Source organism: Pterocles gutturalis, unplaced genomic scaffold (assembly GCF_000699245.1).
Source record: "Pterocles gutturalis isolate BGI_N339 unplaced genomic scaffold, ASM69924v1 scaffold9982, whole genome shotgun sequence".
NCBI lineage: Eukaryota > Metazoa > Chordata > Aves > Pterocliformes > Pteroclidae > Pterocles > Pterocles gutturalis.
The window spans coordinates 34,840-50,337 of NW_010112778.1; the positions used below are offsets into that span (position 1 = coordinate 34,840).

General features: G+C 37.8%; 1 protein-coding gene across 1 annotated transcript in view; it reads left to right on the forward strand.

Annotated features, from left to right (window-relative positions):
• Positions 1-15,498, forward strand: part of OSBPL8 (oxysterol binding protein-like 8) — a 54,969-nt gene that overhangs the window by 13,557 nt on the left and 25,914 nt on the right. The window contains exon 3 of the mRNA XM_010074193.1: positions 12,431-12,501. Within this exon, the coding sequence (XP_010072495.1) occupies positions 12,431-12,501 (71 nt within the window). The remainder of the gene's footprint in view (positions 1-12,430; positions 12,502-15,498) is intronic.

Below are 15,498 nucleotides of genomic sequence, written 5' to 3' on the forward strand. Positions count from 1 at the left end.
CATTACTCCTCAGCTAAACTGCACTCGACTTGGAAATACCAGAGAACAGAAGAATATTTGGTGAAACAAACTTGCCACTGTAAACTACTGACACGACTTGTAGCATCATGGTTCAGATGTCTTTTTTCTGAATCAAACACCGGTGTTTGAAGGCAGGTATATCTTTAATACCCTTTTGGTTAATTAGGAGAAAAACATTTTCACTTAAAGTCCATGTGCAAAAATCAGGTGTTGGATAATACTTGTTTATAGGTATGATATTCTAGTAGTTTCCTTTTTCTGTTTTCTGCATACCACAAAGAGTGTGTGTATACTAGTGCACGTAGAGTATTATGTATGACCTTTTCTTTTGTTGAACTGAGGGGGGAGAATTCTACTGGAAAACATAGTATTGTCGAGATGTCAGGGTAAATTATTGTCAGACTTGAAAGGCAAGTCTAGAAAGCTTCTGTCTTCTCTGCTACACCATCAGTTTTCCTTCCTCTTTCTTTTCCCTTTATCTTTTACAGAGTTTGGTTTTAAGAAGGTTTTGGGTTTTCCTTATACAGCTCTAAGGGGAAAATGAATAATTTTTTACTTTGCATCCCTAGGTATACTCTTAGTTGTATTATTGCATCAGTATCAATTTGTAGAATGTTCTCATAATTTTAAACTTCTAAAATCTATATAAAAAGGATTATTATATTTAAAATTCCTCATTTGGATAGTTCAGAGTATATTTGATTTGAGTTCAGTTTCCATGCTTGGAATTCATACCTGTACAATTCCGAGAGGTCTTTTTTGATGAGAAATGAGAATTTCTCAATTCTTAATTGAGAAATGTTTTAAAACTAAAGCCAGGCTTTGACAAAAGTGTTCCTGCACTGTTGGAATTTCATGTGTCTTCTATTTGCCTTTGTTTTGTATACTGAGATGTAAGTTTTGCCCCAGACAATATCCTGTAAAAATGTCTTAAGCAGGGGATTATGATTTTTGTTTTTTCAGCCAGCATTTACTACTGACGAAGCCCTGATTGAGTAGCTGATATGAGAAATTCATTCTGTCCTTTCGAAAATGTATACAACAGACAAGTTTTCCTCCTCTAAAGAGGTGTTCAACATATTGACTGAGAATGGATTTACTGCCCCACCCCACTGCCCAAGATAGATCATAGAATCATAGCATAAATATTTGTCATGTTTTTTTTTTCTTCTTCCAATTGAATTAGCTATTGTATAAAACAGAAACCAGAAGACTTTTTCTCCCTTTCAGTAGCGTATTTAGTCTAGTCCCTGCTTTCATGAGGTATTTAACTTCTGGTGTGAGGAATCTCGTTTTTTTGATATATAGATAGACTATGGCACACACCTGATGCATTTAGGCTAGAGTGCAGATACTTTTGGTTTTGCAGACTTTTCAGATATGTCTGACTTTTGCAGTTGGACTTGGCTGTAGTTCTATTTGTCAGTATTTTGAAACTGTGTAAACTTCCAAGCTGTGTATTCTAGTGCATTTTTCAAGTATATCAATTATTAAGGCACTGGGAACTGATACCAAAAGGATAGAAGGCTCCCTGAGACGTTGGTTTAAGATCACCTAGTGAATGATACTAGTTCCGGTTTTATCAGTAGGTTGACCTATTCTGTCTGAATTTGTTTCCAGGGAGGGAAGAAGAAGAAGGACTTTTTTTGTGTGTGTGTCTAATAGGTGGTGGCTAATGACGTGCACCTTTCCATTGTTATGTACAGAACATGCAAATAAAAGCACTTCCAACTACTTAAAAGCACCTCTTTGTCCTTTCAGGAATCAAATTTATTGCAAGGAATTAAAAGTTTCTAAGAGCTTTGGGTGCTGAGCGTGTGGACAGCAGAAACCCGTTTAATATCGCAGGCTGATGTTCAAGAGTTAAAATTAACTTTAGCCTAGAATCACATGGTGGAGAAGAATGTTCATTTTTTAAAAATGTTACAGATTCCTTTTGATCTAACAGCCATTTGGTTGTATGTCAGCTGTCTCTCCATCAACATATACTGCTTTGAAGTAGTTGAAGCAAATGAGCATGTGTATACAAGTATTCGCAGGCATAATAAATCACAAGCTGTTGAAAAGGTGGAGAACTAGTGAAGTTTTACAGCCAAACCATGTAATTAACTGTTTTAGCACTGCAGGTTTAAGTGAAATATGAGGATGAATTGGTAGGGGGGGGGGAGATGAAGGAGGAAGCTTAAATTAGATCTTTTTTTTTTTTCTTTTTCCCCTCCTTTGCGGTGATGAGAGAGTCAGATTTTGGCAAAAAGGCACAGAGTCTGCCTCTCCTGTACTGCTGTTGAGTTAAAGCAGAAAGTACTCATCGTACCCAGATAACAGCTTCATTGGTTGGGAGATAGCTTCAGAGAGGGGAAATGTAACATTTTCCATATTGAAGCTCTTAATTTTATCTACCCAAAGATTTGAGTTTCACTTCTAAATGGAGAAAAGGCCATGGGAAGGAGAAAGAGGTTTTTAATCTGTTCTCATTTACAGTTTGGCTACATGAACAGTGTCAAGGGACCTGGGAAGGTATGGAGAGAAAGAAGGCAAAAACCTTCAGGTTTACGTTGTTTCCTTAAGCCCTTGGCTCCCTAGCTGCTTTTCAGTAAAATTAAGATGATGTGGCAGAGAAGACTGTTGTGGAAGATCCTGGGAGGCTCGCAGAGTCATGCTTATAGTAGTGGCTCCAGATCTGGCTGGCACAGTGACTGGAGGCAGATGCAGGCAAAGCGGTGTGGGTGGCTGGTGGTGGAGCCTCCTGTTCCTCTGTACGACCCTTGCCGTTATGGTGCAGGACATGGAAACATGCCGATACCAGTGTCAGCAGAGTGTACCCGGGCAGGGTCATAACCCTGGCTCTGAAACGTGAGATAACAGATCCATTAACTGGGCAAGAAAGGTCTGTAATGAGAGGATACAGTTCCTTCTGTGTGTAAACAGAGGTTTTTCTACTGCAGCTTTCTCTTGATTTTAATTAGAAAAAATAAAATGCATATTCTGGAGAGATTTGTACCAAGACAGTTTGCTCTGTTTTGTAGTTAAGAAGATAGATTTGGGGAAGTGATGTGGGGCTGTGTTTATAATCCAAAAAAAAAAAAAAGGCAAAAAGTGGTTTCTTCTCCCTTGAATTTCCTCCTTGTCTCACCATTCCGCTCCTTAAGTTTTTCAGCTGATCTTTCTGTTCCTTCAGGGACATCTGGACAAAGACTGCTTCACCTAAGGGAAGTATGAGAGACAGTAATGGATAAATGGCGACAGGCCTGAATACATGACATGCTTATCCAATTTCTCCCTCTTCCTGTGCCCAAGTGAATGGAGTTTTTCACTTCTTGTGCGAAAGAAGTGAAAAGTTTCGTATCGTCATACAATGTTTTCTATTGATGGCTCATACTGAGTTTTTTCAGTTACATCTTTTTTCCTTGACATGTATTGGGATGTTAATCTGTTAAGAGCGTGAAGAAATTATAGTGATTCATAGCATCCTGGCAGCTACTATGTTTCATAATCAGAAAAATTATTTTCAGTGTTTTCTGTATGTGTCTTAGTGTATATAATGTAGGTACTAATGCAGATACACTCTGCACAGTTAAAACCTTTCATAGGGCTTACAAAATACTTCTGCATTATCTACTGAAATACTACTGTATTATCGTTGAGCCGATGTAAACTGAAATTACTAAGCCACAAATAGAAAGCAAACTTCTTTGCATAAGCAGCTGGAGTAAACAGTATTATTTGAGGATTACTCAAATTCACACTACCATTGATTTAATTTGTAACATGCGTTTCAATTTGTAAGAAGAGGAGACCTCTAATATGGTATAAGGGGGAACAGTTCTTATTTTCAAGCCAATTCTTAGTGTCTTATTTTTCTGCTTTCCAGCAAACAGTAGGTTTCAAAACGTATTTTGTCAGAAATAAGGTGTGATGGGGAAAATGAGATCAGCAGAGAAGCACCAGATGGGGAGGAAATTCCACATATGGAAGAGTGGCCATGCATGCTAGTTGTCAGGGCAAAGAAGTAGCTGATCTAATGAGCAGTGGATGAAGGAGGTTAGGGAGAGCTTGTTTGACTTTATTCTGGTAGCTATCAGCAAGGACAGTTTGAATCAGCTGATTTCCAGAATTGAAGCACAGTTTACTGGAAGTTTTTATGTTTAAAATTTAAGTTGATTCATTTAAGTGTTTTATTCATTGCATAAAATATTTGGGGCATTAATAATAAAAAACACTTTCTGCGGAGTTTACTTTGTACAACTCTTTGAGGAGTAAGGCTGGTTTGCATATATAAATATGGCAGAGTACTAGAGAAGACAAAGCCATCATCTCACCCTTAAAATACAAATAAGTACTGAAGATGTAGAAGCCATGGCAATCAGTTGATGAAAGCTAGCTAGGTAAGTGCCTAAACAGGAAAGTTCAACATGGTGGCATTAACGCATAGCATCGGCTTCTTTTTTGGGTTCTTGTAGTATATCACAATATCAAATAGGGAAGCCACATAACTCACGAGTTGTGCTTTGTGCAATATAAATTTGGGACTTGAAAGACTAACAGGAAAAGAATTGATTTAATGAATCCTTAAAACCTAAATAATCACCATTTTTATGTGCTTAGAAAGCAGAGATGAGTAGGACCAAAACTGAGATGTAAAAAATGAGATGCAGTGTTTTTGTGGAAATGAGAAGCTGAAGCAAAGCCATTCTGCTTTAAGTGTCCTAATGGGTTTGATGAGAGGAGTATAGTGTTGCTTGGCTTGCTGCTGATTTGGCAGCCTCTGTCTCTACACTGCATTTTTCACGTATGCCCTTCGTTTGTTTCTTTTTTTCCCTTTTGTATCTTACTCATCAGAATGTGAGGTAAAAGGCTGTTACTGCAACACTCTTGTTCCAAGCAGCTAATGCTAGCCAGCTTTCACAGAGAACATAATCCTTACACAAACACCTTAACTCATGAGGGAAGAGGGTCCAGTGCGACGTAGGTTTTCTTCATGTGCTGGGATTTCATCTGTGTTTTCTTCAAGAGCTGATGGCCGAAAGCTTGTCCGGAATGCTTCATTTGGAGGATATAACGAGCTCTCTCCTGCTTTACCAGGTTTGTTTTGGTCTTGCCTTTCTTAAAATGTACAGAAGAGAATATAATTACCACCTCAAATTTTTCAGCTTGTATGAAAGTAATGTATTGAGATGTTGGTAGAAATCAGAAAGAATATTGATTCTACTCATTTAGATAACAGGTCTTTGCAGTGGCAAGATTTGTAGACAGGCAAATGACTAAGTTCACTTACACCATAGCAAATCTCTCTTTAAAAGGCATTTGTGTGTTTGATACTGACTGAAATATTTGTTTTGGTTGTTTGGGCTCTTAAGACTGAAGTTCTGGGCTGTAGTTTATAAACGCCTTCCTCCCTTGTACTTTCCACTCCCCCTTCACACAATGGACTTGCTTTAAAATAGTAAGGTACAGCCAGAGGTTCTAATTTAGCTATAACTGCTGAAGAATCTGTGTGCTTGTTGTCAGTGGTTGATATAAAATGACAAGATAGAATGAGTTAGGGCTAAAAGCACAGCCTTGCTAAACTCTATAGTGCAAAATTTTTAAGACATTTAACATCAGAAAGGGCTTGAATCTTCTTTTGCTCAGATCTGTTTTCTACTGAAAATCAGTACTGGAATATTGAAATTAATTTCTAGAATTTCATTGTCCATAATACGTACTTCTGATATAGGTACCTGAATTACAGCAGTTTACTTCAGGAGACTTCTGTCCTTGAAAGTGTATTTCAAGGTCACCTCTTCCTGAAAGGGGACATTGTAGAAATTGTACGTTCTTAGCAGAATTACTCTGTGTGTGATTTGTCTTGTGCTTGCGCACATGCACACTTTGTTGTGTAGTCCCGTGAGGCCAGAATGCTGTGGGAGTTGAGGGCGGAATAAAATAGTTTTCGCTTTTTATTGTATGCCTTCTGCAGAATGGCTCACTGAATTAGTAAGCCCTGTCTCTGAAGCCATGGAGAAGAGTTGGGGTGCAGAGCATAGGGGAGGTTGCAGGCTGGTGATTAGGGAACTCTCTGCATCGCTGGCCGGTGCTGGCTTGCAGAATCACTGGAGCAGCATGTTCAACTGCAGGCAGCTGGGGGAGTTGATTGGGAGACCATGTTATATTAAATCTCATGTTTTACCTTATAACATTTCCTTTCCCTCTGCTTCAGGAAATGATTAGCCTTCCACCAAGAATCTAACACTGAGTTTTATTCAAGCTGCTCAGGAAGTAGAGATCTCAAAGCTTGAAAGCCTGGAGCTGGCAACTAGACAGATCTTCCCTACCTTTAAAATAAATGCAAATAGTCTGGTAATTATTGAAACAAAAAGGGATTCATTTCCTATTTGCTTCCTTCCTGTATAGGATTCTACATTAAAGCTGATCATTGTCCGTAAGTGGACAATGACTGACTTCTTAAAATGCAGAACAAATGGAAAACAATTTTTATTGAAAAAAATCAAGTGTAAACATATAACTAAAAAAGTTCTATCTTTTGGAATCTTCCATATGTCTGAAGAATTTAAACAATATTAATATTCTGGAAGATATACTCTTTCAGTTTGGTTTCAGCAAGAAGTAGTTATTGCTTCTCTAAAAGATAAGTATAGTTACAGTGAGGACATTCTTTGATTATTATTGTTTATTTTATATGGTGTTTGAAAAAGAAAACATGACCATTAGAAAATACATAAAAGGATTTTGCTTGCTTTTCTGATTACTTCAGTTTCAAAATCCATGTAGAAATCTGCTTTGGTTAACATGAGATTGTATACTTAAAACTGGTTATGAGCAAGCTTTTGAAAATCAGTCAGTTAAAAAGACTGTTATCTCCTGTGTTCAATTCTTTAAAAATATTTTTCTTTTTTTTTCTGTGTTTATTATATAACACCAGTATTGATATTTTCCACTAAATATAGCTCATAGTTCTTCCAGAAGCACATGGTTTTTCAGCTCAATTATTCATTCTTCACAATTGCACATGCACCCTAGTAATCAAATCAGTCTGTTCCTTGCTTTTCATTTGGAAGTCAGTAATATTGTTGCTTGGCTTGCTATTTGTGATCTTTTCATGCATTGGATTGCTTTTGTACTTGTTCTTCTGTTTGCTGAAAAAAAGCCTCCAGTGCACAGTAATTCTTCCTTTCTTTTTGGATAAAATAGAGCTGGCATTAAACAGTACATATTTTTTTCTGGTGTATTTTTCTCAGGTATCCTAATTGCAGATGGTTTTTGTCGAGAGGTACAAAACTAGTATTTGGGATGTAGGAAATTTTATGTGGTTGGTTTTGTTTTTTCGCATCCCTCAAAACTGATTGAAGGAACAGAATGTGAGTGCGTCTTTAAAGAATGATACCTGTGTTATGCTTCTAAACTGAAATCTCTTAACTAAACAGTTTTGTTTTAAAATGTACCTACCACAGACTTTATAATAAAGATTCTTTGACGCTAACGTTAAAATGTATGTACTCATTTTTTGTCAAAGATGATGTTTTGGAGGACTTTTTTCTTTTGGTATTGACAGCTTGTTCCAGCTCAGTCTCTAAAGAAGCATCATTTGGTTTTGTTTCATTGGCATCTTGCATGTATAGAGTTCTGCTTGTTCCAGTGGCATGCAGTCGTCAGGCTCTTGCATCTGTCTGAAAGCTTACAATGAGTTTTCACATAGATTTCTGCCTGCAGGTTTCAGAAGGACTTGCTGAGTGCTCACAGTAGGAATGTACTAATGGACAGTTTCACTTCGCTTCTAAGGTCATAGCGTGAAGTGCAGCTGACTGCACTGGGATTTGGATCAGCTTTCAGAGACCATGGTGCCTCTGATGTTAAGACAAGGCAGGTCACAGTGGGAGAAGGGCCATTAAGGCATAGTGTTGCTCTGAACACAATCCCTGATGTCTAGAACTGTTGTTTTAGAGCATACAGTAGTGGAACTTGTGTTTAAAATAAAAAAGTAAAAACCATCTGCAAGTGTCTTAAATAATACTGGGAGCTCAACCTGCAGGTCTGAGGGTTGATTCAAACTGCACTTGCTTGCTGTCCCCTAGCTCTGAAAATTGCTCTCATGAGATTAGGGAGAAAACGATACACAAATCCAAGAGACTTAACATAGAAGAAATTGTGGAAAGGGACTGCATCTTCAACACCTGAACTTCTGTGTTGTGAAATGTCAGCTCAGGTTATCTTAAAAATTAGTGACTGAATTACAGGATGATAAATAGTAAGTAAGCTAAGGTATTAAGCCCCAAACCACTGCTAATAAACATTGAAAAACTTGAAACGCATTCTTTTTATTAGACCCTGCCTCTAGCCTCTCATACCCTGGCAGTCTCTTCTCTACCCCCTGACTTCAATGACTTTTTGTGGTGCAATTTTCAGTACCTCTGGGGCAAACAAAACTACAAAGAGAGCAATAACACAGAGCATCATTTAGAGGCACAGTTCTCTTGGCTTTGCTGTTGTCTTTGTCACGAATACGTAGAGAAATTTGTTGTGCATAACTGGTAGCAAGAAGGGAGAAAATTGTTTCTTATTATTGATTCTATGAATATGATTTTTCTGATGTTGTTGTTTCCTTGACCACGTATTTCTGTGGCAAAGTATATCATCCTCATCTTAAGCCCATATGTAGCTTTCTGTGATGTTTCAGTACAGATTTCCCTGCAGGTGTTAGTATCAAACTGTTTTTGTCAGAAGTAAGGCTGCTTATGGTATTGAGGGCCCTCCATCTTAACAGAGGCTCCCTGGAAAATATGTCCTTACGTTGGGTGAGGCTGTGTCTGGTTCAACACCCAAATTATGGTGTAAGTTTTTAACATGCTTTTTATCACATGGGGAGAAAAGCCTTCTGTCTGTATTCTGAGTGAGTTTATCCCTTCTACAGAGGGGAAGGTTACAAGTAGGACTGCGTGGGATGCAAGGCTGACTGCTTGGGTTTCCTCACAGACCAAGACGGAGCTGTGCAAGGTGTTTCAGGACCTGCAGCATCCTGACTTGGGTTCGCTAGTCAGGATCAAACCCCTCAAACAGCCTCAAACTGCCCTTTGCTGTGCATGTGAGTAAGGAAGGGAACAGGGAGTGCGGTGGCATGTTTATAAATCAGCAAGTGTGCATACCTCTTGGGCTCGAGATACTGGAAGCAAGGAGGTGAAGTTCAGGGAATCGTGACTGAGCTTTGGTCTTTGTGTCTGATTCTCTGAGGCACAGTACTTCGTCCTGTTTTCATTGGTGATACCAATGAAAAGCTTGTTTATGAAAATAAGAACATATGTATGTTAGATAAGGGTGTATAAAGCCCTTAAAGCTACTGTGCTGTAGAAGACAAGCTGTGAATTACAGCTTCTCTTCTCTAAGAACAATCCTGACTTAGCACTTTATTGTTGATTTCCATCACCAAGTCTTTTGTATGTGCGTATAAATAAGCCAGTAGAAACTGGAAAGCCTGTGTTGCATTTGCAGTGGTGTTTTGCCAATTGACGGGGTTAACACAAAGGACACAGGCACCAAATTAAAGAAGTGAACTTATTTTTACTTATGTTTAAAGTGATAAAATAATGAGGAAAATAATACAGTGAAAATAAATTAAAGCACGATAAAGTAAAGCAGCAAAATAATAAGTGAACTACTATAGCAAGCATAAAATAAGGTAATGCGCCTAACCATTACTACACAGAGTTAGCGACAGTGATTAAGAAAGATACATCACCAATTGCCCTAATAATACGTTGCCATCATCCAAATCCGCAGTTGCTGGGGAGCCTGGTTGCAGCGAGGATTTGGAGAACCCTTCCCGGCAATTGGGAAATCTCTACACAGTGCGACCACTGTATAGATGAGGCTTCCAAATTTCCCTGCAAACATTCCCTGCTTTTATACAGTTGAATAAACAACTTCATATCTTAAACTGCAAAAAAAACCACATCTGGTGTAGTTTTCTCCTTGTTAACTTCCATCTCACACTTGGCCAGAGCAGGAAAAGGAAGATAACAAGAACAAAATAATTTGGTAATCTTGATTATGTATCTCTCAACAAAGTCTGTCACGACTTTGTCACATTCTTTACTTAGAGGCTTATCTGTTTTTGACAAATGAGGGTACTGTTACACAATTAGTATCTTTCTGCTGACTAACCTTACACAGCAAGCGTTACAGCAAAGCTCTGTAAGCATTACAACAAAACTTTTATAAATTGGCATATATTAATAAGGTAATATATTGCATATGTGATCAATATTATACGTACTAGATATATTGTTTGGTTATGAGGTTCATTTAGAGGTCAACTTTGGTTCAGGGCCTTACTGCTCAGTCTGTAGTATTTCAAGTGGAACTTGGTTCCTAACTGGGAATTTCTTTTGGGCATGGGGGTGAGGAGAAAAACCTCGTTGCTGTGATTCTGGTGTATGTTTGACTGCCTGACTGGCATCAAATCCAGTAACTTCTTAGTCAGCTAAGGCAGATCTGCCCTTTAAGGTTTAAAGCAACCTTTGTTTTGTTTCAGCACCTGAGGACTGGTGCTGTAGAAAATATGCTTTTGTATTTGGTGCTATATAGGAAATGTGGCTTCTGGCCTCTGGATGGTGACATGCCTTTTTGGGGTTTTCTGGGTTTCCTAGTACCACAAATCTTCTGCTTGTCTAGGTACTTCTTCCCTCTGGTCAAGTAGTCTTCTGCATTATAGGTTTCCATTAGCTGAACAAACGAATCACGGATGCATTGGAGGAGTTTCAGAAGGATGGGTTTAATGAACTGTGCACAGAGGGACTTCTGTAAAGACATGTAAAGCTTTCTTTCTGTAAAGGCATATAAGGTTTTCTTTGTGTAAACATAAAATGAAATATCATTGTATTGCAGTATATAATCTTTAAAAGTGTGATCTTAAAAAAGAATCTCTGCAAAATGTAATAAATGTAAACAAAAAATCCCAAAAGACTGATTACCAGACCAAAACTAAAAGGGATCTTGGATTTCTCATATAGCCTGAAGACCAACTTAATGCCTCTATATCTTGGTGAGACTTACCAAAATGTGTATTTGTGATAGATGAACCAATCCCGTCTTAGAGTTCCTGGTTATTGTAAGTTGTGGAAGGGTGAAAATACTAATAAAAAAAAAATATATATATCCTACACCGAACAAACTACTCAACACTGCTACAGAGAGTTAATAAAAATTCTTTTAAAGCTCATAAAGTCTCATACACACCCTGAAGAATGTGAAATCAAACTGTTTCTCTGATAAATCTTCTCATTTTAGAGATCTAAGTACTAATTTCTATTTCAAAGTTCAGAGCATGTTAAAGAGAGGCTCCGAAGAACTTTTGGTTTCTATTTATGCAGTTTATCTGCTGATGTAGTGCCCTCTTGTGGGCTAAACCTCTAGGGTGCCACTGTCAAAGGCTTTTCAACTGTGTGGATTATTCCTGAAATTCATGTATGACTTAATATTTATCTGCCTTCTATCTGGAGGGCAGGCAAATTATGACATTTTTACTTACTCAGATAAATGCATTGGGCAATCTGTTTCATTGCTGTTTATAAAAGCTTTATGCTACCACCAACCTCTTCAAAGAAAATGCATCACTGAGGTGTTCTGTCTCATAACCAGAATAGGTTATTTTTCTTTAACATATACTTAGAATTTAGCATCCTCTTCTGTGACACATAGCAGCTGCGTGACAGCACTCATGCCAGTTGCCCCCTTTCCATTGTCACGCATATACTGGCTGCAGCCCTTGTCTCACTTTTCTTTCTCACTTTGCTTTTTGGATGCTGAGAAAGTGTGAGGTTTGTACTGTGAGTCGCTCACAGAAGATAAATGTGGGATTTTGGCTACTGTTTTAATAGAAAGCCTTGCAGTTATGCTTATGCAGTGTCAAGTTGAAAGGATAAATTCAAGGCTAATGTAAGCAACCTTTTTCATTTTCTTGCAAAAAAACTCACTGGCGATCTTTATCAGTGTTTTAGATTTGCTTTCATGTAGGTGGTATTTAACAATTAATTCTAGCTACAAAAATGAACAAACCAAAGTGGCTTTATTTTGTGTTCTGTTCTGTGCACACATGTATGCAGATAGGGGAGAATAAGAAGATGAAAGGACATAAGGTTGCACACCATATTTATGATTTGTCAGGTTATTGGATTTGGTGCCGCACTGTCCAAATACAGTGGACTGTTCTCACCTTTTAATGGGTATTAAATTAGTTTATATTGTAGTAGCTGTATGTTTTCAACTGATGTGATACACTGGTATGTATATGCTGTTTGAAAATCCAATTTGCTTGCACTTTTTTATGAAACACAATTTGCAAATTTATCTCAAAGGCTAGCTCATATAAAATGTTATGTCTTCAAATCACTTGCAACAATGCTGTCTTTTCTTTAAGGTTTTGACAAAGGGAAGGATGATGTGTCACAAAGCAAAGAGGACGCAGCACATTCTATGTCAAAAAGCAAGGTAAGGAAAGCAACTTCCTAATCTTGCTTAAAAATGTTGGTGTGCAAAGGAGTTGAGTGCATTTTTAATTAAATGCAAATGTCTTTAACTTTTGTTGTAGATAACCTTGAAGATTACTCTTCAGATTCAGCAATAGATAAAGATTAAAGGGAATTTCTTAATATAGTTTTCAGGATGACATCACATGAAAATCTACAATTCAAATTAGGGAAAATGAAACATGGAATCTTCTCGCAGTCATGCTGGGGTGGGATGTTGCTTCACCAAATGTAACGACGGATGGAGGCCAACTCTTGCTATGGAACAGGATTTAAAATCCTTTTAAGCTGTAGATGAAGATGCAGTTCACTGAGCTGTAGCAAATCTTCTTATAAGAATGTTAAAGAAAATGTAACTGGAAAAGATTTAGTTTAATACAGTAAAACATAGTTAAGTGTAATCTGTTGTCCTTGTCTTCTGCAAGGGCTTCTGTACCTCCGAATTTAAGTATAAAGGCCCATTTTATTGAGGCAGTGAATGACAGTGCAAAGGAAAGCATGCTCAGTAGAATATTAAAGTAGGTATAATTGCTATGGATGTTTATACTTTCAGGTACTCTTGATAATAGGAAGGGAAAAGGCAGGAGCCAGGCAAATTCATAAATCATCATAGTGTAGTCCCAAGGTGGAAAAGGCTTACTGACATGCAGTGAAAACTGGGAACATCCACAGTGGAGTTGGGAGATGGACACTGCAGTCACTAAAACCTTAGCATCTTGGGGTGGCTGCATTTTAAAACAAAAGAAAACGTGAACTACCTGAGCAGCCAAAAAGACTCTCTTTATGTAGTGATCAGACTCTTTTCATATAGTGATCTCAGGTCTTTCCTCTCCAGAGCTGTGTTTTGTTCTGATCACAATTATATACATGAGTAGTTTGCAATAGCATTCTTATTCAGAATAAAATGTTCTTTTCTGATGGCATTGAAATAATAGGTACACAATGAAAGATTTGTGTAAAAAGTCATTGTAGTAGCATAGAGAAAAATCTACCATCATTATCTTTTCCTTTCCCAAATCTTTTTAAATTTCTAGGTAACAGTTATAGAAGCTGTCATTTTTAGTACATCATATAGACCACTCTGGTGCAACCTTCTTTATTTGTTGTCCTGTTGTAATTCTTAAAGTGCATGAAGACTTTGTTCAGCAAAAGTGCCTGGCATGTCAATGCACTGGATTTTTTTTCTGGTTGTTTTTATGTTTTTAGAAAAAAATATTTTCAATCGGGTCTCTCATAAAACAAGTGTCGCTTCAAGACATTAAAGAGAAGAGTGAAAGTCTGCATTTTGTGGAGGGGGAGGTTGTGTATAGTTTGATCACTTCATGGAGTAGCTAAGTTCACTTGGTTTTCATATTTAGGCATTGCTGCAGGATAGAGTTTAAAGGCTTTAGATTACCCAGCTGTGTGATTTTCTATTTTCTGCTAGGATGTCCATTGTTCTTTACAGAGACAAATGTGGTAACAGACACAGGGTGCAGCAGGTGTGTGCTGCTCTATAGGGGAAGGCAAGAACCTGAGCTTGAGCACAGCTAGCTCCCAAGGGAAATGGGGAAATGCCTGCTTCTCACTGCTTTCGCGCATGGCTCTTTCCATGGCACTCTGCTGCAAGGTTAGCACTGCAGGCTGTCAGATTTGGCCCTGGGCGCAGGCAGCCGCACCCCTAGGAGACAGAGAGATTGCACTCAAGGTCTTGGCACAAATTTTTTGGTGGTATTTCATGTGTCAGAGCCTTAACGAGAAACGTTAAAGAGATATCGGAGGAAATCAAAGTGACTTAAAGATTATAGTAGTATTTCCCTGCTTAAATGGTGTCATCAGAATTGCACTGGGATGAGCAGGTTAGTTTCTGCAGCTGATGCTGCAGTTCTGTGGTGTGTAGCTAAGCATTTCAAGCTGTTGGTGTCTTACATCTGGCCTGGAGTCACAAAACTTTGCATCTTTAAGCTTTACTGCATCCTAGAGCCCCACTTGTCAGGGAGATCAAGGAAGCATACTTTACCATCCAGCTCACTTCCAATCAAAATATGTTGATCCAGAAACCTCTAAATCATTTTGACTTAGAAATTGAGTTAATACTGTCTGTTTTAACTTGGATTTATTTCAGACTCTATTAATCATTTATCTTTGATTATCCAATTTGTTTTTTCTCTTACTCGTATTTATTATTCTTGAGTCTTTGCGTACTTTGCCCTTACTTTTGTTTGTGTCTTTCTACTATCAAAGATGAGACCAATATTCTTTCTTCTCGTAATATATCTTGTTCTTCATCCATATGTTTGCAGTTATTGCATGTGGGACTTGATAAGACCAGTGGTTCCTTTATAACTCACAAATAATCTTCTGGCTAACAGAAGATGGCAACTGTCTGTCACAGCTGTGGAGGTGAAGTAGCAGCCCTTCTTTCTGAGTAAGGATGGAAAAGCAGTGATGAGGCTTGCCCAGAATCTGATACTGAATGTACTGGGTGTTGCAGTAGGTTCTCTTAAAGTGTTTTCTTCTTTTAAATTTTGATTCTATCCACTTTCTGTGGATGTAACACTGAGAAAGTTACTTGCTTAAAAAGATACAAATCACTGATCTGTCTCATAATCCATTGGACAGGTAAATATGGACGTTTACTCAGTGTCATGTTAGTGAGCTTTAAAATTGACATACTGAGAAATTTTGTAACTTGTGATACTTACTGGTTTGGGGCTTTTACACACGTGGTCTTTAGATTACATTAGCTTTCTGTTAGTGAGCAACTAGAATATTTATGAATGTTTTGCTTCAGTTGCTCCATTATAGCTTGCATAATGAGTTCATTACCCCTTCTTATGTGACAGTGATAAGCATTTTTCCCTCTTCTGTTATTACATTTAAAGTACTGTATTTCCTTTAACTCCTAGAGAGAGGAATTAAATTTCAAGTTGCATGTTTGTCTTAAGGATAAATTTTGAGTGTTAAGAACATATCTTTA